Source organism: Lynx rufus, unplaced genomic scaffold (assembly GCF_022079265.1).
Source record: "Lynx rufus isolate CCGP_SWC_20201006 ecotype Redwood Valley unplaced genomic scaffold, mLynRuf1.p SCAF_12, whole genome shotgun sequence".
NCBI classification, from domain to species: Eukaryota; Metazoa; Chordata; class Mammalia; order Carnivora; family Felidae; genus Lynx; species Lynx rufus.
Window position 1 is genome coordinate 15579800 of NW_025814826.1, and position 26648 is coordinate 15606447.

The following is a 26648-nucleotide window of genomic DNA, read 5'->3' on the forward strand; positions in this document are numbered from 1 at the left end:
GACGTTTGAGACTTTTGGTATTGTCTACTATAATACAGACAAGATAAAATCCACAATGCAATTATCAATAGGAAGTAAATTATTTTTTGAAACTTAGAACATAGATATTTACTGTCAAAGGAGAATTCAAGACCAAGTCTTCTCACTTCCTGCCAGGGCTATTTCCATTGCACTATCTATACTGTCTTTCTAGATGATGTGTTAGGTAACAATATGTTTATCCAAGATTTCACACATTAGTCTAATAACTTTTAATAACATACCTGGAACTACTAAGTCCATACTAGACAGTGCTATTGATATACGTAAACAGTTTACTTAAAATTTGACCAGTGAGGGGTGCCTGGGTGGCTCATTTGGGTGAGTATCCAACTCTTGATTTCAGTCCAGGTCTTGATCTCAGGGTTGTAAGTTCAAACCCCATGTTGGGCTATGTGTCGGATGTGAAGCCTGCTTAAAAAAAAAAAAAAAAAAAGAAAGTAGACCAGTGAAAGGAAGGGTAAGGAAAGGGAGATCGCCAATTTAAATATTTAAACTTTTTATTTATCCATAATTTCTTTATTTTCAAAATATTTTTGCTGTGGGCTTAATGTGTTGTCCCCACAATTCATATGTTGAAGCCTAAATCCCCAGGATGATGGTATTTTAAGATGGGGATTTGGAAGGTGAGTAGGTTGTGATGAGTAGAGCCTTTGTGATGGGAGTAGTACCCTTATAAGAAGAGACTGGAGACACATGATCTCCATCTGCCCTTGCCCATGGGATGAAATAACAAGAAAACGGCCAACTACAAACTAGGAAGAGTGTCCCCACCAGACACAGGACCTCCTGGCATCTTGATCTTGTATTTCCCCAGCCTCTAGAATCCTGAGAAATGAATGTTTGTTGTTTGAAGCCCCCAGTCTATAATATTCTATTATCGCCGCCCAAACTAAGGCTATGTTTTTGTAATTTTTAGTTGGTTTACAATAAATCATCATAAATGCTTCCCTTTAATAGAACAGTTGTTATAATTAACTGTTACATTTTCACTCTCTCTGCCTACAAATGTAGAATTGTGCTCCTTGGTAGCAGTCATAAAAATGACAAAGTCAAGGGGCTCCTGGGTGGCTCGGTCGGTGAGGAGTCTGACTTTGCCTCGGGTCATGATCTCACAGTTCGTGAGTTCAAACCCCACGTCAGACTCTGTGCTGACAGTGCAGGGCCTGGAGCCTGCTTCAAATTCTGTGTCTCCCTCTCTTTCTGCCCCTCCCCTGCTCACATTCAGCCTCTCTCTCTCTCTCTCTCTCTTCCTCTCTCTCTCTCTCCCCCTCCCTCACAAAAATGAATAAACATTTTAAAAAATGATGACAAAGTCAGTACGTGACACTTACTCTGGGACTAAACCAATATCTCATTCTAGACAAACTATTTCCTGTTCTGTGACAATCACGAAAGCCTACCATTCCAAATTCCCTTCAAGAAAGCACTTGCTCTTTCTCTGCAATGAGTACTATGAGTTCACAGTATTCTGCAAGGTTGCTTCATCTGGAGAGTGAAGGTCTCATTCACCCAGACAGCCCCCTGTAATGACTGAGCATGATTGGGATATTAGCTTTGTTCATTTCTGCCCAATGCAGAACTCCAGTGGGCAATTCTTGCTTTAGATTTCCCTTGTTCAATTGGCTCAAATTTCTTGAGATCTGCATTTCAGTCTGAAGGCTTAGGCTTTCCTTGCTCAGTTCTGCTTCCTCCTCCCTCTTTTATATTCAGACATCAACGTTTAACAAACCTCTTCCACTCTTAGCTACATCTCAGAATCTGCTTCCAAGAGGGCCAAAATGATACATTTTCTAAAGTCCTTTTTTCTTCTATTTTCATCAGATGAGGTTGCACATAGTGTATAATCATGCTGGCGTGTACAATCATGACTATACAACAAAAGAAAAAGGAGAGCAAAAGGCATACATTGCAAAGTTATAGACCAGCGACATAAGTGGCTTAACAATCTATTCACCTTTCCTTCCCTCTGGCTCATTAGAATGGCTGCACTTAGGTGACATGGTGAGAGTTGTATTGTGATGGATAGGACTGTCAGAAACTCACTTGAGTATTTAGATATTGCATTAGTGCATTACGTTTACAAATAGCTGCAGTCAAGGAAAGTGTGATTGCCTCTCCTTCTGTTATGTTCTTCTGCGTGTTAAGGAAATCAGCTACTGGAGAGTCACTTGATAAAAAACAATGACATATTTTCCTCTCCTCTTCTTACCACTGGCTTTGTGCTGTTCGACTATAATGGAAGCAAACTCCCAATGCTTTTGGTCCACAAAAGTTAGTCTATGAATGAAATCTCTTTTTTCAACTAGCCTTAAATAATTCAAACCAGCAAAAGTAACACAATTAAGATCAGTTCTGCACTGTAAACTAAAAAAAATAAACCAACTTTGTTGAGGAGAGACGTAGAGAGTGAAGACTTGCAAAAGACTCTACCCCATTTCTTGCTCAAGGATTAAAGAAGTCAGCCCTTTCCTTTTAGGGGAGCCATTTTGTGTTTTGTGTAGGTGATTTTAAGGGCTCAATCTCTTCAAATGGCAGGACAACAGGCATTTTCCTCTATCTGCAATAGAAAGAACATCTAACCAATAGACATTTCCTCTAAGGAATTGCTTCTATTCAATTTTTGTGTCTTAAAGAGTGTTGGCATTTTATCCTCAAGATATATATTACTAGACCTAATGCTTTAGACTTCTGACACAAAGCACAAAACAGTTACCATGCTGTTAACTCCTTTGGCATTCTATGTCTACTTGAGGAGGCAGGAATTTGCCTCAGGATCTCTGGATCTGTAGATACTGTAATGAGAATGTGTGCTGCTTTGGTTGGCCGTAAGTTAGTCCTCAATTTTTTTTTTTTTATGGGGAATGGAACTTCTGCCATTATATATGGTCCTGTTGGGAAGGCAATTAACTACCCACTAGACAAACTAAAGAGGCTAGATGCTCCCTTTCCTGGGCAAGCATGTGGCCAAAGGGATTCTCTTCTGAAACTTTAAAACAAACAGGTGAAACCTTGACAGAGGGAATGATTACAGATTTTTTAATCCCAGTGGTGGGGGCTTGGACAGGTTAAAATAGAGGAACTATGATTCTTGTTCCCTGGGTTTTGTCCCTCTGTAGCTTCCTTGATTTCCACCTGTTTCTTTTTTTCTTTTTCTAATGCTTATTTATTTTTCAGAGAGAGAGAATGGGGGAAGGGCAGAGAGAAAGGGAGACACAGATTCTGAAGCAGGCTCCAGGCCCTGCACTGTCAGCACAGAGCCCGAATCAGGGCTTGAACCCACCAACTACAAGATTATGACCTGAGCCGAAGTCGGATGCTTAACCGACTGAGCCACTGAGGTGCCCTGAAATCTACCTGTTTCTAGACTAGTCACTATTCTCCCATCATTTCTGTGAAGCCACATCTGCTCATGCACGCATACTAATATTCTTCCAAATAAATCTATTTTACTCAAGAAGCTAGAATTGCTTTCTCTTGCTTATAACCAAGAATCTTAATTACACTGATGCCATGATTCTGAATATTACATTTTTTAAAAGGAGATAAGCAAAGCCCTAGTGGGGTATGTATTTGTCCCAATCCTCAAACGCTGAGCATTTACAATTACTTGTGTGAAGAAAGAGTGGGGTGATAGGTGTTGCCATATGAAATGGGAGCCATATCTAGTGACTTTCGATAAATTCCTGTTGTTTTCTTCTATATCCTCATCTCTATTAGAATGTTTTAGTATGCTGCCTCCATTCTCATACGCTTGAAACTTTTAAGTTTATGTGGGAGAAGGGTCACCCAGGATGAGAACAGATGTGAACACATCCTACATCTCTTGATGAGCTGAGCTTTTTGAGAGTCTGCCTGACAAAAAATACTTTAAAAAAATCTATTCATGCCCAAGAACACTCCGTTGTATCCTTCAGGTGCTCTTGACAACAGTTTAAGATTTAGCTGCTTAAAACTGAAAGTTTAGTGCCAAGATTTTATTGACTTGAGAATAGACATGAGTAAGCACCATAAACATCTTTTCTTAGTGACATCAGAAAGTTGGTTAAGTGTGGTAAAATCATTTTGAAGGAATGAAAGTATGAATTGTTCTGTAAAATATCAATACCAAAAAGCTATTTGCTTTGTAGTTTTAGGTATTATTTTCAGGGTTATTAATTTAAAAATCGAGAAAATAAAAATTATTTATAATGATACACTAGTGTACTTTTCTAGGTTAGGGCCCTTTGTTTTGCAGTAACATAAAACTCAACTCAGCTGACCTAAATAAGGAGAAAGAATTCATTGGCTTATGTAACTGAGATGTCACACATGGGTCGGGCTTTAGGCACAGTTTGATTCTTGGGATTGTGATATTGCTGAAGTTCTGACTCTGCTGCTTTAAATTTTTCTTAGTTTTTCCCTCCTCCTATGGTGTTTTCATCAGGACAGCTTCCATCCTTATAGAAAAAGAATGACAGTTGCAGTCCCCGGCCTAACAGCTATATCCCACATACCCTCTAGATGACAGGAAGGTCACATACTTTTGTCTCAGAATTCCAAGAAGACCTGAGATTCAGTCTGACTCAACCAGATTATGTCACATACCCACCACAAACCAATCACTATAGCTAGAGTCATGAAATGTTCTGATTTCCCTGTTTGGTCATACACTCCATCCAAGAGCAATGGTGGGCTCAGCTTCTCCAAAACCACATGAATAAGCTATTGGAAAGGGGGAAAGGGAGGAAAAAGACACGGTAGAGGGAATCCACAAGTGTCCAGTCCTCCTCCCTTACATGGCCAATGTAAATTAGAAACCAGAACTACGTGTACGTGTGGTACAAGGCTCATCCACACCATTTATCACTGTGTCCCAAGGCTCTGAGGTGTGAAACAATACAAAGGAGCTTCATAATGGGGTGGACTCCTCAAAGTGGCATAGGATGTTGACCTTGTGAGTGTCTCAGAAATATTGGACTAAGAAACAGTGATCCACAGTGATAGAATTCATAATACTCCAAACTCAAAGAACCAGTTTATCCAATAAGATGAAAACAAAACAAAACAAAACATTTTTTCAAAATGACCAGATACTTGTCTAAAGCAAACCACAGGAAAATCTAAATTATTATCAGGAGGATGTCTAGTATAAATCAAACAAGAAAAGGCCTGGTTAGTTTTGTAATTCAGGTATTTAGTGGCATCTAGCCATGCCTGCACCTCCTGTTGGGATGCCCACATCTCCTGGACCAGGTAGGAGTAGGTGCATCCTTGACCATGCACTAGGGCTTAGACAGACACTAACCAGATTTGCCTCATGCTCTTCCCTTTCTCTATGCCAAAATGGCTACCAGTACCTTTTCTGAATGACTCATTATTTCTTCAGATAAACATGTACCTTCAATTAACTCTTTTCAATCCAGGAACCACTCTGTTTCTTTAAAATATATTTATGTGTCTTGGATAATTATGTGTCAGTTTTAAAGTTTAATTGTATAAGGCTAATCTTATTAGTAAAAATATGATTTTTGTTCCTATATACCAAGTAAATGCCTCTTTACTAGTGTTTTATAGAATTTATTAATTTAATAGACATAGATGCAGGGAATGCTTGGCTATCTATTACACATTGGCTATCACACATGCCCATGTTATATTATTTATATATTGTACACCCATGTGATCCAGGTGCCACAAGTCTAATTTTACAGAAAAAGACACTAAATTTCAAAGAGGTCTAGCAACGTTCCTGAGGTCAAACAACTAGTAAATAATAAAGTGAATTCAACTCCATCATTTACCTGATTCCAATATCTGAGATATATAACTTTCCACATATAACTGCTCTGGGAGAATATTAAGATGGGTCTTGTATTTTCCCCAGTTCATTTTTTAAATGTTTATTTATGTGTGTGTGTGTGTGTGAGAGAGAGAGAGAGAGAGAGAGAGAGAGAGAGAAGGGAGAGTCAGAGAGAGGGGGAGAGAATCTGAAACAGGCTCTGAACTGTCAACCCAGAGCCTGATGGGAGGTTTGAACTCAGACCGTGAGATCATGACCTGAGCTGAAGTCGGTCACCTAACCAACTGAGCCACCCAGGCACCCTTCCCCTGTTCATTTTTAACTTTATTATTAGAACTGTTAAAAAAGCAAAATTCTTCATACCTAGAAACAATGAACATTCTTAATTTATTATTTCAAATTCTATTATAAATTATTAATTTATAAATTATTTATAAGTTATTAATTTATTTTATTTATTCTATGCCTGACATGGGCAAATCCCTGTAGAGAAGAATATATAGTGGTATATAATGATGATGAGGACCCATCTTTATTTGCAATGAAGCAAATTATGCACCAGCATTAATAACTGTTTGATCTGAGAGCATGTTAGATGTTAGATGATAGTTATAGAGAAGATGTTAGAAAGTTATATATGTTCTAAAAAATAGAAAGTTATATATGTTTGTTGAAAGAATACTATGAAATCTACAAGGAGGTTACGCAATCAAGGGAGGCTTCAATGAAGAGGTATCCTATGAGCCAAGAAAAATGGGAGAAATTTTGTAAACGGAGATTAAGGAAGTATCTTCTACTACAGGAAAAAAAAAACCAATATGAACAAAGCAAAAGAGTAAAGAGTATATTTAAGGAATACAAAACAGTACCGTTGAACCAAGGTGAAGATTTCCACTGTCACACTGAGAAGTTTACAAAATTCAATAAGCAATAGGGATCCATTGAAGGTTTCTGAGCAGAGAAATGATATGTTCAAATTTACAAGTTTGAGAAGATTAATGAGGATGTCTAGAATGGATGCAACTTGAGTAAAGAGAAAGTATGGGGACTCACCTGCTAAGTATACTGAAATATATCAAGTAAAAAATAATGAAGTGCCGATCTAGGGCACAATAATGAAAACAGAAAATAAATAGAGAATTTGTTCAAGAGACCTAGAGGCCCAATCTTAATGACTTGCCGAGTATAAAAAAGGAGGCACCTTGAAATTGGAAGAGCCAAAGTAAATCTACTCCGAATGTTTACCTAAGGCCTTGCCCTCCTCAAATAACCTCCATAGCAACAAGGGAGCCTGTTATCTGAGTGTGTCATATCCTCTTGCTTGAAACCTAGAAATCACCTGTGAGTCACCTCTGGCACTATAAGAAATAATTAATTCCAAGCCTTCCATGGTGGGATTAAATCAGTCTCTTATTTGGGGATTATTAAGGGGTTCAGGCAGGGGCCGCTTGTTTCTGAAAGGGCTTCCATGTGATTCTGTTGTGCGGTTGTGCCCTAGGGCTGATCGCTGGTCTACAGGATCACATCCATCCTACTTAGCAAGCCTACGCACACCCTGACCTGTCCCTCTGGCCTCATTCAGGCTTGTGGAAGAACTCAAAACTCCCTAAACGTGCAAGGCTCTTTCAGGCCTGTGCCGTGGCTCATGCTGTCTCTTCACCTGGAATCCCCTCCCTGCCTGTCTGCCGGTCGAGAGCCAGCTGACTTGTCCCTCCTTTGAGAAGCCATTGCTTATTTCATCAGAAGCAGACATAACTGCTACCTCCTTTACCTTTTTTTAAAAAAGGTTTAATGTTTATTTGTTTTTGATAGAGAGAGACAGAGTGCAAGTGAGGGAGGGGCAGAGAGAGAGGGAGACACAGAATCCAAAGCAGGCTCCAGGCTCTGAGCTGTCAGCACAGAGTCCGACGCGGGGCTCGAACTCACAAGCCATGGGATCATGACCTGAACAGAAGTCGGACGCTTAACCAACTGAGCTGCTCAGGCTCCCCAGCTGCTACCTCCTTTATAGTTTCACTGTTTTTTTTTTTTTTTTTTTTGTAAACATCTACCTTGTTCTTAATTCTGTCCATGTGTCAATCTCCCTCTATTAATGAAACTCCTTGTGCCTAGCACTGCCCCAATTTATATTCATTATATGAATGTTTACAAGTATTGTGCTTTTGTTGGGGGGAAACACAATGATTTCACTGCCACCAGAAACACTAAAGGTAATAGATGACAAAAAAGCGAAGAGTTAACCATTGCAATTGCATTAGTCTGATACCTTGCTATTAATTTGCTTAACATGAAGAAGGGTAGAATTTGATGGGGTGATTCCATTCGTTCACGGTCAGTTTTAAGCACCAGCCAGATATCCAGGTAGAGGTGCCCAGCAGGCAGCTGTAAATAGGAAATGAGTTCAGTCATGAAAGATATCCCAATGAGAGAATATGTGAAGGGAAGAGACACTGGGATGGTTAGCATCCTTTAACATGGTTACTTCAGAGAGTAAAACAAAGGTTCTTGCTGTGCCTTTTATGAGAGTATGACCAATTATAAATCTCCAGATAAGGACAATTAAAATGGAGGTGTGGGGGAAAGGGATCTGGCATCCAGTTCTATGCTCTGTACTCTTCTCCCCAAATCCTACTATGGAACATGCAGGCTTCCACACACAGCTTCTATTTAGGCTCCTGGAAGGAGACGTGTGGTCTTTGCCCAGCTTCTGCCTGGGAGTGAGGAAGTTAATTTTTTTTTTCACGTTAATGTTTCTGAGTTTCAATTTGTTCATGTGCCCAATGAGGTGAAAAATACATAGCCTTGGGGTGCCTGGGTGTCTCAGTTGGTTGGGCTTCCGACTTTGGCTCAGGTCATGACCTCACAGTTCTGAGTTCATGTGCTGACAGCTCAGAGCCTGGAGCCTGCTTCATATTCTGCATCTCTCTCTCTCTCTCTCTCTGCCCTTCCCTGCTGGCTCTCTGTCTCTGTCTCTCTCAAAAATAAATAAACATTAAAAAAATTAAAAGAATATGTAGCCTACCTATTTTAAGGAATTATCATGAACATTAATATATGCAAAAAACCTCTGTAACCTGTGTGGCACTGTAAAAAGTGAGAAGTGATTCTTTTTCTACTGATACCAAGATCTTTTTCTTGTGTCAATTCTATTAAATTTTTCAGATGCCCTGTATACTGCCAAATATCACTAAATTTTGCTCTCTTTTTCTTAATAAAATTTTTTTAATGTGTTTTATTTATTTTTGAGACAGAGAGAGACAGAGCATGAGCAGGGGAGGGGCAGAGAGGGAGACACAGAATCCGAAGCAGGTTCCAGGCTCTGAGCTGACAGCACAGAGACCGACACGGAGCTCAAACTCACAAACTGCGAGATCATGACCTGAGCCGAAGGCCTGATCGGACGCTCAATGGACTGAGCCACCCAGGCGCCCCTGCTCTCTTTTTCATGATCAATATACCCATATTTCCAAATCACACTGACAGGCATTTACAAAAATAATTTAATTAGTTTTTACAAATCAAATTTAATATTTTTCTACAGTCTTTCTATTCAGAATATATTCATTTCTCTTCTAAGCCCTGAGAAATCCATCCAAAATTCATCATGGCCTGGTTTATGCAGCCAATAGGAAAGATCAAGAGTGGGTAGACTTTCCTTTCTGGAAGAATAGCCAGGTTTAAATCACCGTCACCAGTGGTGTGCTAGTTACCCCTGGAAGTTCTCTGAGGACTTTGAGGGTCAGGGATTCTAAAATTCCAACATGGCCTACCTAGAAAGGAAGTCAACTGTGGCCATCAACTGTTGTCTCCTGACTCACTCATCAAAAGCTGCAAAGTGTAACTCAGGACCACCGGGCAAAGGCATGTTAGACAGGAAGGAAGGTAAGAAGTTTCTATGGAAGCAGAAAGGCATGTCATCTCGGGCTCATCAGATCCCCCTGGCATCATATAGAGACCACAGTCAGGCCAACCATGCCTTCTAGTAATAACGTATGGACTCTGTGATTTTGACTTTGTTTTTAAATTAGGAAAGAGAGGATTTATTTGACATTGTTTTTCCTAGCACTCTGTATATTAACATCATTTATTTAAAGTATCCACCACAAAGGATACATTTCCTGATATTCTATCACATTTATTCTCTCAAGAAGACTATAAGCAGGAGAAGAGGTTTTCAGATACCCTCATGGAACTGGAAGAGGAACTAACATTCATAAATTGCCCCTTCCATGCCAGGCAGAATGCTAGGGTTGTGCAGGGACAACATTTAACTTAATGTTCACAACAGTCTTTTGAAGTAGCCAGGTAGCATTGACCCCACTTTACAGAAGCTCAGAGAGACTAAGTCATTTGTACAAGGATGTAGAGTTAATAAATGGAAGGATGGGAATTTAGACCCATATGTCCAAAGAATTTGTTAGATTAGGAAAGAACAGGTACTGAAAAGAACACACTCTTGTGGATCCAGGTAAATTACCAAAAATTTTTCAAAACTAGAAATATCTCTTTACTGCTGAGTTGTACATAGTTTATATATCTGTAACCCAATTTTGGAGTAGTTCACAGTAAAAAAAAAAAAAAAAAAAAAAAAAAAACCTTTAAATAGGTGCCCACCCAGACAAATCCCGGGACTTTTGTATTTTTGCTTTGTGGTTGGCTTATTTTTGTATTTTTCAAACGTTCAGTAAGTATAATTCTACAGGAAACGGACCCTGAGATGGACATTATCTGCTCTTGAGACCTGTAACCGAGGGAGGGAAGCAGGATTAGCAGAGGGACTCTGAGAAGGGATATACTTCCAGTAGAGGCCTTGTGCCATTCCAGAGTGAACTCTGAAGCTGGAATCAAGCCTCCCAGTACTCCATGCAGGCAAGAAGACTTGGCCCTGGTACCCTCACAGGTAGCATTGGGTATGAGGAGGGGGCACAACCCTGGTCTATGCTGCTTCCTTCCTGAGAAGTTGATTCCTGGGAAAGCAAGGGGGGGGGGGGGACTCAGTCACACTGCCACATGCACTACAGCCCCCTCCTGTGTCTTTGGGGCCCACTGATTCTTATAAGCTTGCCTGATATGAGGCCAACTCCTCCTGGATTCTGGATGGTCTCATTTTCTGAGATAATTTATAAAAGAACGGTTAGTCATGTAAACGTCCGCCCGCATGGCTGTGCTGGTCTTGAGGCCACAAGAGATACTAATTACTCTTCATTCAAAATTACTCACACTTCTCCTCCAGGGCTTACCCATTAGAGTGCCCAGATGTGGCCACGCTTGTGGCAGACAAGATGCTCCTTTCTTTCTGTGTGGTGGACCTTTTTTCTGGATGATATCTACACCAAGCATATAGTCCTTGCCTGCATTTTATGTTAGAGTACCTCCTAGTAGACTGCCCATGTTGGGTATTTTTCCCATTACCGGTACATAGAGTAATAGTATATCACAACCAATGGATTCCTGGATTCGGTAAATATTCCCCATGCTAGTGGGTGTCCCCATAGTTGCCAGGTCCTAATCCCTGGAAGTTTTGAATGTTACTTTATATGGTAAAGTCTTTGCCAATGTGATTAAGTTAAAAGTCCGGAGATGGGACACTATCCTGGATTTTCCAGCCCTAAATGCCATCACATGTGTCCGTAAAAGAGACAGGCAGAGGGAGATTAGATGCATACAGAAGAGAAGGCCATGTGATGGCAGAGCAGAAAGAAATGTGAAGATACTGTTCCTAAAGACTAGAGTGAAGCAGCTTCAAGTCATGGAATGTCGGCAGCCACCGGAAACTACCATTGGCAAGGAATGGGATCGTCATCCAGGCCTCGGGAGTGAGCGCAATCTTGCCAACAGCTTGATTTTGGACATCTGGCTTCTGGAACTGTGAAAGAATAAATTCCAATTGTTTCAAGCCACCTAATCCATGGTGATTTGCTACACCAGCCATAGGAAATTAATGTCCCCATTGTACTACTGCCAAGACCCTGCTCTCCATTGACTCCGTTCCTTTTGTGTGTTTATATGCAACTTCTAGAGACACGAGGAGCTAGGCTGGAGGCTATGTAGTGATGGCAGGGTTCTCACACCAGCTCTGGAATCAGACAGCCTGGGTTTGTGTATTGACTCAACCAATTTCTAGCTTTGTGACCCCAGACACATGGCTTAAGCTTTTTAAACCTTAGTTTCTTTACCTGCAAAATGGGGAGGAATATTGCATCACATAGCCATACCGTGAGGATTATATTAGATGGCCACATGAAGTATTAACAGAGCATCAGGTACAATGTAATGCTCATTAAGCATTAGTTACTACGAGTCACATATATTTTAATCAAATTATAGATACCAAAATGATACCACTTATATAACATAGTTTGATTAAAGTTATGCTGCTAGTATATATCAATCAATGCAAATAAACATGTTAGCTATGTATTCATTAAAGATTTACTATGTCAGGCAACTCTTTGTGCCTTAGTTTTTCAATCCGAAAAATAAGGATAATAGTAATAGTGGCTTTAAAGGGCTAATGTGAGGATTAAGTGGGGGCAATTCACATTGAGCACTTAGCACACTGCAGGGCACATAAAAAACACACATTTTCATTAGTACCTTTACGCCACATCTCACTTAATCCCCACCACAGGCCTCTAAAACTGGTACCATTGTTACCTCATTGTATAGACAAGAGTTAGAATAAGTCGTTCGAGTACACACTGCTAGTACCTTCTAAGCCAGCATTCATGCCCGAGTCTGTCAGATGACAACCTAAGATCTCCGTCACTTACAGCTACCAATGGAAAGTAACTTTTACCATTTAGACCTTATCATTTCAGTAAGTATTCTAAGTATACTTTCTAGCATGTAGGAGGTCTCTAAGTAATCTCTCTACCATGGAGGAATGTCTTATTGTTGAGAATAAAGGAGCTTGTGAGCAATTAACCTGTTAGAAGTTTTTGGGCACTAGGAAACATTAGCAGATAATTACCAAGTTCTCCTATCTCCCAAACATCAGCATCACTAAGAAACCTTTAAAATGGCTGTGTTCCATAATAATTGTAAAAAATTCTATACTTACCTACATGTCAATGATAAGTACGACAAGATTCCTGGAAATATAAGAATACTAAGTCCACCAATACTTTGAAAATGTCTTTCTGGTAATAAAAGTGATTATGAGTCACTAAACAAAGCTGTTTTGTGTATGAAGACAGCAGCATTATTTCTTAAATTTTTAATTTTAGTTATTCATTTATTTATTCAACACTTACTGGGTGAGTGCCTAAGACATGCTGGGCATTATCCTAGGCAAAGAGGTTTCACTGATGAAAAAGATTTAAAGTCTCTCAAATAAAGCCTACTCTCTGATGTTTGGAAATTAATCAGCCATCCTAGTAGAAAATATCCAATAGTAAATAAGGGACTAAGTGACAGCAATCCATTCATTAAACCATTACTGATCGTTTGTTAAGTAACCATTGTGAGGATATAAAATGAAGAAAAAAATTACATATTCTTCTCCAAAGGAGCTTGAAGCCAGTTTTAATTCTCCTGTGAGACAGTGCGAAATGTGAGAAGTTAGGATGGGTTCAAACAAGTGGACAAAATTCACTTCCAGATAGGAGACCAAGGTAAGGAGCTTCATAGTAGCTGAAAAGGTGAATTTTTAAGGGTGTGTGAGGTTTAACATATAGGAAGTGATGGGGAACTTCAATGAGAAACGGCATCCTCAAAATAGGGAGGCATGTGAGAAGAACAGGAAAGCGATGAATAGCAAGCAGTCTAGCTAGGCTGGAGGAGAGGGACTGTGTAGACAGCCAGGGTGAAATACAAGAGGACCATGGATTTAATCAGATCACAGAGCCTTTGACAGCCAGACTGTATTCAGGAAATACTAGTTTTGATGCAGCGAATGACACGTTCAGAGTTATACCATGAGGAGTTTAAATAACGGTGAGGGTTTCGGAGCGATAAAACACGAAAAACAAGGACACCACTTGGCACATTACTACAAGAGACCAAGTGTAAGGGATGGGCGCTTATCTGAGATGGTGATAATGGGAATGAAGAGAAGACAGTGGCCAACAATTTGTTTTCTGCTGTGGAATACATAAGACTTTGTGTGTCTATGTGTGCCGGTCAGGGAGGGTGAGGAGAAAGCAGACGAAGCTGCATTAATAGAAACCAGGATGAGAAAAATGCGGGTGAGAATAACCTAATTGACTGAGATCTAAACGACAAAGGCATGAGAACTTCCACTCTCTCTGTGCTTTGGTTTCCATTTCTTCATTTGGTAGGCTGCTGGTTTCATACTCTTTCTGAGTCTAAATATGTCAAGATTCAAGTCAAATGAGAGGCTCAATACACTCACTATTTATTAAATGTCTATCCTAGACTAGGTACCAGATATGTTTCTTGATAGCAGAGTCATTTTTTTTCCTCTCTTCATAGTTTCTGTAAGGCCTCATCTGTACCTTTGGCGGGACATTCAATACTTTTTACCTTGAATTCCAGATATTGAGGTACCTCCTACCTCCTCTAATAGGCTGTGAGTGTCTTGGGGGAAGAATCCATATCTGTCTTGTTTGTATTTCAGTGTGGTGCACTCAATAGACATAAAATAAATATTTGTAATTTGAGCTTATGAAGTCACAGAACGTTTGAGATAGCCCAGTAAGAGTTTTGATAGTAACTACTCAATTCCATTCAATACCCACAGTTAGCTTCTGGTTGCCTAATAACCAATTACCAAGTAGCTTATTAGTTTACTACAATATTAGTACAGTCCATTTATTAAAATGACTCAAATTACCAAGGTGAATATTTCACAGCTCACTCATTTCAAGCATATTAACAATAATATCAGTGTAATTATATCATAATTCAATAATTTATCAAAAATGTCTAATGAATAGTTGATCCAGGCTGTATAAACTTTTTTTCCTATTAACCTAGTCATATAGGTTGTTGAAAAATAGCTTTGAGTTTGTGTTGTGATTTATCACATAACACATATATGCTAGCTTGAGCCATAGCTAATAAAGTTTTCATATTTCTAGTGAATAAATGCTAGAACACAGAAAGGACATTTTAGTAACATTCCAGATCTAGTGATAGCTTTTAATAAATACAAAAAAAATGAGAACAACAATGCCTTGTGGTCCTGAAGGATGAGTAATTCAAGCCAGAACCAGAGAAACTATGGAAAGACTTGAGACCCTCCAAAAACACATATGGAGATTCCCTGGTTGGGACTGACAAGTTTAGAAACCATGCTGACCAACCAGGATAGGGCAAAGGACAGAGAAAGTCCAATATTCGAATATCCAGGCAAGTGGTTGGGAAAAGATCCTCTGTCAAAATTGAAGGGGCAACATAAAGCTGACAGAAAAGTAGATTTGAGAATTCGCTAAGAATGGGGATCTTGGGGGGCGCCTGGGTGGCGCAGTCGGTTAAGCGTCCGACTTCAGCCAGGTCACGATCTCGCGGTCCGGGAGTTCGAGCCCCGCGTCGGGCTCTGGGCTGATGGCTCAGAGCCTGGAGCCTGTTTCTGATTCTGTGTCTCCCTCTCTCTCTGCCCCTCCCCCGTTCATGCTCTGTCTCTCTCTGTCCCAAAAATAAATAAACGTTGAAAAAAAAATAAATAAATAAAAAATAAAAAAAAAAAAAAAAAAAAAAAAAGAATGGGGATCTTGGAAACAGGCCATTTCTGGGAAGTCATTGTATGCTTCCCATACAGAAATGAACAAGGGCTAGAAGACACATCCAGAGTCTGCAGGTGGAGTTTAGAGGATGCATCTGTAGGGGTGAGACCTAATAGGACAGAGAGATATGACCAACTCTTAACAGCATCAGAAGCAGAATAGTCCCAAAGGTGGACATGGCCTAATCCCTGGAACCTGTGTGAATATGCTACCTGACATGGCAAAAGGGACTTACAGTTGTAATGAAGGTTAGGGACCTTAAAATGGGCCAATTATCTGGGTGGGCTCCAGGTAATTACATGAGCCCTCAGAAGCAGGGAACTGTCTTCAGCTGGGAGGAGAGATCAGTGAGATGATGCAGAAGGAGAGGTCAGAGAACTTCAAAGCATGAGAGGGACTTGCCCTACTATTGCTAACTTTGAAGATGAAGGAGATCACAAGCCAGGAAAATGTGGTAGCTTATAGAAGCTGAGAACCACTCCCAGCCAGCATCCAACACGGGAAACTAGACCTCAGTCCTACAACTGCATGGAACTGAATTCTGCCACTGACATGAATGAGTTTGGAAGTGAATTTTTTTTCAGAGCCTCTGGTAAGGAGCACAACACTGCTGATAGCTTGATGTCAGCCTTGTGAGTCTCTCAGCAGTTCCCAGCCCAGCCCTCTCTGGTCTTCTGGACTACAGAACTGTAAGATGATAAATTGGTGTTGTTTTAAGGCACTCAAATTGTGCTCATTTGTTACGGCAGGGATAGGAAACTGATGCAGGTATCAAAAGACACCCTATAATTGTCAAGAGGCATGAATGGCTCAGAAAGGATTTTGGCTATTGCCCCTTTTTTTTGAACCTTGAAATTCAGTAAAGTAACACATAATGTGTGATTTGAACTAAAACTTTTGAGTTTTAGTTTTTTATATGTCTTACTGTCTCTATAAAAATGCCTCACTACGTATTTATATTAAATTATCTCAGGTAAATAATTATCCATTTAACTGTATAAATTTCCCTTGCTACATTTGATTCAACTATAACCAATCTTGTTTCAGATTATAGTAATTAGGGCATTAAAGGAAAATTAGAAACATGAGTAAATATTTTTAATGAGTTGAATAACATCATATACATTGTAGAGATCTCTGAAACTTTTTTGAAACAGTAGCAACTGAATACAAATTTATCAGATATGAAGTTAGAATGATTTCAGCAAAGGAGAAAAGCTTTTCTGGTGACTATTTAGCCCCTTGATCTTGACACATGGCATCCCATACCTGAATCATCGTACTTGGCAAGAACAACCATTTACAATGCTCCATGCAGACCCTTTCCCAAAGAGCCAGGCTTGCTCTGAATGCCCACTTTAAAAGTGATAAAATGCTTCTAGTTTCAAAATTGCACATGTAATTGTAGGATTACTAAATGATGCCTCAGATGGATCAGCTTTGTTTTAAGAAGAACTCTGAGATTGTTTGAATGAGAGACTCTAGAAACATAAAACTTCCACATTCACCTTCCCCTCCTAAGGAAAAGGTTTCAATGTCATGTAGCTGATCTTCCTTCAATGTCTGTAGTCTCCTCTAGAGTATTCTAGGCATAGGGTTGATACTCAATTAATTTATCTTTCATTATCACAAGCATGGACTTTCAATTTTTATTTCTCCTATCTTTTCAATACTAGCTTATCATTAAAACTATGTTGGAATACAGTAGAAGAACACATCATATGGACATTTTTTTCCTTTTCCACCAGAAGTGATAAGGGGAGTTGAAGTTGGGGAAGATAGACTTTCAAAAAAATAATATTAGAACATGTATCTTTACATATTTGTTCTATAAATAAGTTTACTCATATAAGCTACTGAAGGGCAAGTTAAAAAATTCTTATCATTGGAATACAACTTTAAATCACCTCCCAGATGGCATGTTTGAATTATAAATTAAGCTATATGGTTTAATAATTGCATGATCTTGAGAAGTTATTTTAACGTATCTTAGTCTTTATATGGGGATTATCAAACCACCTCACAGTTTGTTGTAAGGATGAAATGAAATGAAATGATATTGATGAAGTGTTTATTAAAAGTATCTGGAATGTAGTCAGCTCTCAAAAAACATTAGCAATTTTTTATTAAAAATGGCAGTTAACATGGAGAGGGAAAAAATCAAATGAAGATTAGGAGTCAGCCACATAAGCCACATAAGTGCCATATGGCACTTACTCAAGGAAGCCAAAAATTATGGCTTTTCACCAGCATCTATAATAGATAATCCCAGTCCAGATGTAATTTGTCAATCATGGGTCAGTTTTTTCCATATGAAATATGGCTCCATAATGTCGTTGGCACATACCATCTTTAACAAGTTATCTGTAGAACAGAGCTAGAGACTTGCCGAAGGTCAAATTCTCATGCAGCAGGAGAATAAGTATTATGAACCAGATAAAAGGTAGATAACAACTGCGACTAAGTGAATTATTGAGAAATGATATGTTGGGGTTTAAACATAAAACTGCTCTTTGTCAATAGTTCACCCCACCGGGGTGCTCCCTGCCAGCCTCTGTCAGAGCTGCACTGCAATCCAAAGACCTTCCCATCCAACCTTCCTTTCCTCTCTCCCTTCCAAGGTGTGAGCCTGGCACTGTGGACTGAACGTTCTCCTGCTGATGTCTGCTCTCTCTGCACCTTATCGTTCATGGCATTTCCCCTCATTAAATCTCTTAAAACTTTCGGTGTCTGTTGCACAAAGGATGCTGATGTGAGACAAACTCTGCACAGTCTACAGAAAATCATGTTATTAGGGAAAGGAATAGAAAGATGATATCCACCACTTCTCCCACTTCACCAAACCATTTCCTCTGGGGGAAACAGAGGGTGTAATGTTATATAAGGCTTCCAGCTTAAGGAAGTTTTTTTTTTCTTTCTATCTTTCTTTTTTAAGACGAGAATTAATGTAAGATGGATAAAGACAATCTCTCAAAATAAACAAGTCAAACCCATTAAAATGTGAATTTCATCACCAGATCACATTTGGATTCTTCAGAATACACACATCAAACTATTCTCATTGGAGGAGTATGTGTGTTGTCATTTCAACCTTATAAAAGAAGCAAAAAAAACAAAGGAGTGACAAGTAAAGGATTAAAACAAAATCTTGCATCTGTAGTTTGATTAGTCTTCAGAACAAATCTTCAAAGCCCCTATTCCACTGCCCTTGCTCCCTCCCTTCTCTGGATTTGTGTCTGAGCTTGGGGAGGCTCCTGAGGGCCAAGCTCTGGGTCAGGACAACTCCCTTTAATCCTGGGGTCACCTGGTACTCTCTCTGGCTCTGTTTGCCCAGATACTCCTTCCAGACAACATTTTGCTGGGTCCACAGAGCTTCACCTGAAAACAGGTATGGCTACTTGTGTTCTCAGGCCCCTCAAACCCTTTCTGGGGTAGTTCTACAACCATGTGGCTCTACTCAAGAAGGATGCTAAAGGGCATCTCTCTCTATGAAGCATCAAGGACCTTGCCCTTGCTTACCATTAACTTTTCTATGCTTTGTTCATCCAGTTCTCATTCACCAGCCAGATTAGCTTTTTTGAACTGGTGAAGAAGTCCTGCTTCCTCTTAAAAATTTTGCCTGTGCCCCTGACCCTCCAGCTTCCCCTGAAGGCATAGGCTTCAGTAACAGAAAAGCCAAAAGGTAGCAGACCTTCTGACTGTTGTTCTGTATATGCTTCTCCTGGGGCAACAGGCACAATAGCAACCATCTGCTTTGAAAGGGAAAGAAAAAGGGGGAAATACCAAGAGAGGGGAAGAACCATATTATTCTGCCACTTCAGCATATGGCTGCACAGTAAATTAAAGTTTTAGCATTGAGAAGAACACTACGGGTTTTCTAATGCTGTCTCCTTTTGCATCTTCTCTATTATATGTTCTGACAGATGGTCAAACAGACTCCATAATTCCACAGATAGATAATTCAGTTCCTCATAAGAGAGTGCATTCCAGAATTGTTAGACTTCTTAGCGAGTCCGTCCTTATATTGGATTGGCATCTGTTTCCATCAGGGGCTGCAGAGGATGTCCATCATGGTCCAAGAAACATTGGTCTTGGACCTAAACAGACAGAGATGGTTCAAATAGTCTCTGTAAGCTTTGGTTTCTTCATCTACAGAATAGAGTTGATAATATCTATCATTCAGAATCCTAGGGAAGGTTAAATGATATAAACATATATTTCCTGGTATAGTGTTTGTTTTGTCATGGTAGATGCTTGCTTAATATTACTTCTGTGTAGTAATGGTCCAGAATCATTCATTCAATCACTCATAAAATATTGGTTTAACATTTTCTTGTTGCAAACCCTGGAATAGACCCTGATAACATATCAGAGAATAAAACAAACTTATATTTTGTCTAAAGGAGATATAGTGTATCCAAAGTAAACACTGAATTGCAAATGTTAGAAGTGCCATGAAAGAAAACACCAGGGTACTAAGAGAACTCATACAAAGGAAGCATAAAGAACAACTTCACCTTCTGTTAAACACCTATGCGCTCATGCATGTGTGCATGCGCACACACACACACACATACACAAGCATAGTGTATTGTCTCCCTCTACAAAGTCTTTTTATCTCAAGAATAAACATTTCAATGTTTTCATCCATTCTTCAGATAGAATGGTTATGGGATGGCTAAAATTTTCTATTAAAATACAGAACACTGAAAGGTCCTTTCTTAAATTAACCTTGAGGCAAATAAAGTTTTTAAGTCTCCTTCGACATGTAAAATAGCAATGCGAACATTTGCATTCCTTTTATAGTTTGCATATTCTATATACCAACTTTCATTTGCTGTCATATTTGTTTCTATAATGTTGGGAGGGAAAATAAGCTTTAACAGCAACTATGAACTATTTCCTCTGGGGAACTTATTTTAAAGTTATAAGATATCGCTCTTTTTTCGTGGCGCTTCGGAGGCGGTAGGCAGCCTCACCATGAAGCTGAACATCTCTTTCCCAGCTACTGGCTGCCAGAAACTCATTGAAGTGGACGATGAACGCAAACTTCGTACCTTTTATGAGAAGCGAATGGCCACAGAAGTTGCTGCTGATGCTTTAGGGGAAGAATGGAAGGGTTACGTGGTACGAATCAGTGGTGGCAATGACAAACAAGGCTTCCCCATGAAGCAGGGTGTCTTGACCCATGGCCGTGTCCGCCTACTGCTGAGTAAGGGGCATTCCTGCTACCGACCACGGAGGACTGGAGAAAGAAAGCGCAAATCTGTTCGGGGTTGCATTGTGGATGCCAATCTCAGTGTTCTCAACTTGGTCATTGTGAAAAAAGGGGAGAAGGATATTCCTGGACTCACTGATACTACTGTGCCTCGTCGCCTGGGGCCCAAGAGAGCTAGTAGAATCCGCAAGCTTTTCAATCTCTCAAAGGAAGATGATGTCCGCCAGTATGTTGTGAGGAAGCCCCTAAATAAAGAAGGTAAGAAACCTCGAACCAAAGCACCCAAGATACAGCGTCTTGTTACTCCACGTGTCCTCCAACACAAACGTCGGCGCATTGCTTTGAAGAAGCAGCGCACGAAGAAAAACAAGGAAGAGGCTGCAGAATATGCTAAGCTTTTGGCCAAGAGAATGAAGGAGGCCAAAGAAAAGCGCCAGGAACAGATTGCCAAGAGACGGAGGCTGTCTTCTCTGAGAGCTTCTACCTCAAAGTCTGAGTCCAGTCAAAAATGAGATTGTTGTAAGAGGAACAAATAAATAAGATCAGACGTCAAACTAAAAAAAATAAAAAAAATAAATAAAAAAAATAAAAAAATAAAGTTATAAGATATCTAGACAGAGTTTCTAAATTTCTCCTCATCACTAGACCCACTGCTGTTGTGAAGTGACTAAAAGTGCTTGTGTATTATCCCTTCTAAGTAGACGCCTGGACCAAATGCATCTAGTCTCGTGCATCTTCCGTCTACCTGGATATGTGCTTTTATATTACACGTCACCCATAGACCAAGTCCCTTCCCTCCATTCTCCTGCACATTCTAGTATTTAAGTCATCAGTTTGATTTCTCACATACTTCATTTCCTTCCGGTTTTAAGAATTTATACTGGGCATTGCCTGTACATTTTGCCTTTCAGGCAGGCGTGGAGTCGATCCCATCAGAAGACCCCAAACATTTAATTTAGACTATTTATCCCATTAATGTACATTCCACAATGTCCTCCTGATAAGCCTGGTTTTCAAACCTCAATAGATAATGTGCTTATTCTTAAAAAAATTTTTTTCTCTTTCTTTATAAAATGGACATCATTGGAACTGACTACACTTTTATGTTAGAACACATTTATTTTTATTTATTTATTTATTTGAGAGAGAGAGAGAGCTTGAGTGGAGGAGAGGGGCAGAAGGAGAGAAAGAGAATCTTAAACAGGCTCCATGCTCAGCACGGAGCCTGAGTGGGGGCTCAATCCCATGAGCCAGGGACCATGACCTGAGCCAAAATCAAGAGTTACACACCTAACTGAGCCTCCCAGGCATCCCTACATTGGAACACATTTTACTTTTTTTAGGTTTTTTTAAAAGTTTATTTTTGAGAGAGAAAGAGAGATGGAAAGAGCAAGCAGGGGAGGGGCAGAGAGAGAGGGAGAGAAAGAATCCAAAGCAGGCTCCACCCAGTCAGCACAGAGCCCGATGTGGGGCTCGAACCCATGAACCATGAGATCATGACCTGAGTGGAACTCAGATGCTCAACCAACCAACCCAGGCATCCCATTAGGACACATTTTAAATAATGTTCATATATTCTTACTAATCCCACCCAGGTACTCAGAATTCCTATGGCCCTGTCAGAATTTCCTCTGCTATATCTTTGTTTCTCTGACCCGGAAATTATATAAATTTGAACATAAATATGAGATTTAGTTAACTATCCCCATAAAGAGACTTACGAAGTGCCGGTTTGGGCCTGTACACTCTCTAAGGAAGACTATGAAACACTGAATCTCAGCTTCCTCAGGTGTTAGCAAAAGAGGCTCATTGGCATCTGGCTACCTGGCTAGCACAGTGAACAACAAACACGTAAAGAAAAACACAAAAGAAAAAACAGATAGTGTAAGTTGACGAGAAGGAGAAGAATGCCAAAGGATCTTTGGCCTTGCTGCATGCATACTTTGGTCTCCCTCTTGGCCCACCTCGCCCATCCTAAGTAGCTTCCTCTGGATAAGCTGGCCGGGCTGTGCACCAATCACAGGGCTTACCCCAGTGAGGCTTGTGTGCCAAGTGGGCACTTCCTGATTACACACATTCACCAGCAGCTATGACAATGGGGGCAGAGCGTAACAAGGCAGGCACTTGTCCCTGAAAGAAGGAAGAAATGTCATCCTCCCCCTGTGAACAGATATGGCTGTTCTCACTGTCTCCCTTGAAAGCCTCATTCTCTGCAGTACAAGATATTATGCCAAGGCAGATGTACAATCTGGGAAGTTTTCCAAATTCGTCACTGAACAGCACAAGGTATTCAGCTTCAGCGCCTCTGTGGAAGTTTCCGTCTCTGTCTCAGTCCGCCTGGCTGGCAGCACTAACAAGTAGACAGTTGTCCAGAAGCTGGCTAGGTAGGAACCCAAGCATTGTGACAGAGGTACTCCCAGCCAGTTTCCTAGTTGCAAACTGAGAAGCCTATAAGGTTTTCCCTGACAGCTGCACACATTTCGCACAAGCAGAACGTTCCACTGACGAAGCTTGAGTTTGTCTGGATAAACCACACTCCGGGCAAGTGCAAAGTCACGAGCTTCACTGTACAGGGTCTACGAAGGAAGACGCAAGAACGACAGCCGTTGTTACTGCTTCAGCACAGGTGGAGGGTCACACTGTTAACCACTTCCACGGTCTCCATTGTGTTCCCTGATACTTGGGACCATAACTGGAAGCCATGGACTGAATTATGAAGACAACAATTTGTTCCTCGTGCTATAATGCAAGAGGGTATCAGACTCACAATCCTTGTCATCTGTAACATAGGATCAAGTTGTCCAACTTTCCGAGGCCTTTAAAAACATTCACAGATCTTAGAGATCCACGGTTTCAAGTGTGCAGTTCAATGTTTTTATAAGTGCTTGAAGCTAAGTAGCAACCCGTGCTTCTTTGTCATGCGTTACCCATTATCTCCTCCTCTGTGAAAGAGCTTTCAGCGCTGAAGCAGGTGTTATTGTAGAGAGGCTGACTCAAATGAACCTTGGAGGATCTTAAGTGCCTCCGATCTGGAATATAACTTGAGAAAGAGAATGAGGTGTGCTCATTCCATTGTCTCTGGCTCTAAGCACTGTTGCAAATGTATGACTTAGTGGGCAGAGTGGGGGCAGTTGAGGCACAGCACAAGCGTGGGTGCTTTCACAGCAAGCTGGCCTAAGTTAAAGAAAACAGAGGGCTCTTGCAGGTTTTCACATAGATTTCCAATTGTCTCAAGATTTCAAAACTTTTTTTAATGTTTATTTATTTATTTTGAGAGAAAAAGAGAGAGAGAGAGAATATGAGCATGAGTAAGGGAGGGGCAGAGAGAGTGGGAGAGAGAGAATCCCAGTCAGGCTCTGTGCTGTAGGAGCAGAGCCTGATGTGGGTATTGATCTTTCAAATCGTGAGGTCGTAACCTGAGCAGAAATCAAGAGCCAGATGCTTAACCAACTGAACCACCCAGGCACCCCCCAAATTTTTAACTTTAAATGTAATTTTTAAGATTCTGTTTTTGGCGGTGAATTTTTTTTTTGTTTCTAATCAAAGGGAGAAAGAAAAAAAACATTTTGTGTATTTGAAAGTGCTCAATTCTAAAATTCTTAATAGAGTCCATCTGGCCCTGTCTTTTCTGGGTTCTATCTTACTCTGTTGCCTCATCTCAGACCACTTGCCTCTGTGAATGGAAAGAGACTGCTCTGCTTTTGTTTTTTATGTTGTTTTACTAGCAAAATTCATCAAGGCTGGGCTCGTGGAATTGATGAGATATGAGCTAGACTACTTTAGCAGTTAGCTATTGCTGCATAACAAGCCATATTAAAACACAGTGGCCCCAAGGAACAAAAATTTGTTATTGCTCATGAGTCTAAGGTCGCTTAGTAGGTCTTCTGACATAGTTAGAAATACACAGGCATCTGTGTTCAGCTCTGAGTCAGGCAGGCAGCTCCACTCAGCCTAGCTGAGTGCCCTTTCATGTTCCAAGACTGCACTGCAGGAGGCAGGCCTGTAATGGACTTGACTGTTGTCCACATGATCTGACATTGTCCTAAAGACCATCCTGGGCTTCTTCCCAAGTCATAACAGGGCTCCAAGAGAGAGAATGAAAGCTCTCAAGGCCACTTGAAACCTAAGTTCAGACCTGGCAAGCTACATTGCTCATTCTATTGGCCAGAGCAAGTCTAGAAGCCAGTCCAGATTCAAGAGCTGGAGAAATCAACTCCACCTCTTGATAGCAGGGCCTGCAAAGTCATACACCATATTACAAGGGGTATAGGGACAGCAGCCATTTTTTTTCTTCAATCAAGCCACCACAAGCTTTAAGGATAAGTAGGAGCCCAAGTGGCACTGGTAACATGTAAGAATGCTCCCAAGTTAGGAACAATAGGAAAAATGCACAAAGCAATTTCATAAAGGGCAAAAAGAATTGTTAATAGAACAAAGATTTCGTGTTTGCAAGCATAGAAGAGCCCTGGGGTTTTGGGGGAAAGAAGACTAGAAATGAGGTTTGGGAGGGATTTCCATTCCACACTAAGAAACTGTGTTCTATGAGCAGTTGAAGGCACAAAGAATTAATTACAGAAGAAGATTACTTGTTTGCAGCTTAACAGTGATCGTCATTGCCTTATTCTTAAAACTCTCTCCTCCTGTGAGTTTAATGACAGCTACTCTTTCCTGGTTTTCTTAATATTCATCTAATATTTATGACTCCATTTTATTTATTAGTGCTCTTTCCCCATTATCCCCTAATTTAGGGCCACCTAACATTCCATCCCCAGCCTTTTCTTCTCATTCAAAAATTGCCCCTCAGTGGGGCACCTGGGTGGCTCAGTTGGTTAAGTGTCTAGCTCGTGATTTTGGTTCAGGTCACAATCTCAAAGTTTGTGAATTCAAGTCCTGCATTGGGCCCTGTGCTGGCAGAGAGGAGCCTGCTTGGGATTCTGTCTTCCTCTTTCTCTGCTCCTCTCCCATGCACGCTCTCTCTCTAAAAATAAATAAAAAATAGGGGCGCCTGGAACGTTAAGCGGCCAACTTCGGCTCAGGTCATGATCTCGCAGTCTGTGAGTTCGAGCCCCGCGTAAGGCTCTGTGCTGACAGCTCAGAGCCTGGAGCCTGTTTCAGATTCTGTGTCTCTGACCCTCCCCCATTCATGCTCTGTCTCTCTCTGTCTCAAAAATAAATAAACGTTAAAAAAGTTAAAAAAAATAAATGATAAACTTAAAAAAATTGCCCCTCAGCAAATTCATCCCTTTGTTGTTTTTCACTAATGCCATATTGCTGATTCACAGATCTATACTCCTCTCAAGCTCCCTTCCCAGCTCTCAACTCATTTATCTAACTGCATCCTGGATACTCCTCATGCATTTCGAGCTCAACTTGTTTCAAAGTGAATCTTACTGTCTTCCCCTTTATGCTTCTCATTCTCTTGTGTATTATTTTATTTAAGGACCACTGTTATCAATTCGAATGCATGAGCCAGCAGCTTGGGAAAGACTGGAACATGCTCTCTCTCTCCCTCTCTATCTCTCTCCCCTCTCATATTTATTTGCTTTAATTTTTTTTTAACATTTATTTATTATTGAGAGACAGAGAGAAACAGAGCCTGAGCATGGGAGGGCCAGAGAGAGGGGGAGACAGAGAATCCGAAGCAGGCTCCAGGCTCTGACCTGTCAGCATGGAGCCTGATGCCTGGCTCGAAATCCCAAACCGAGATCATGACCTGAGCCAAAGTCAGTTGCTTAACCGACTGAGTCACCCAGGTGCCCCATCTCCCCTCTCATATTTAGTCTTAGGTCCTGGCAGTTAACATTCCTTGGGTTTTCCGAGTTATACAGGAAGGACATAGATAATTCAGCTCACCTCATTTTACTTGGAATATGATTTCATTGATGTCGTAATGTGTCTTGACCAACTGATATTTAAGTTG

At 40.5% G+C, this 26648-nt stretch overlaps 2 protein-coding genes across 2 annotated transcripts in view; both read left to right on the forward strand.

Moving 5' to 3' along the window:
- The window catches only part of NKAIN3 (sodium/potassium transporting ATPase interacting 3), a 303057-nt gene that overhangs the window by 93136 nt on the left and 183273 nt on the right, over window positions 1-26648 (forward strand). The window lies entirely within an intron of this gene.
- On the forward strand, window positions 20466-21282 carry LOC124507405 (40S ribosomal protein S6). The gene has a single exon (XM_047073734.1). The coding sequence runs from the start codon at window positions 20491-20493 to the stop codon at window positions 21238-21240; it is 750 nt and encodes a 249-aa protein (XP_046929690.1). The 5' UTR covers window positions 20466-20490; the 3' UTR covers window positions 21241-21282.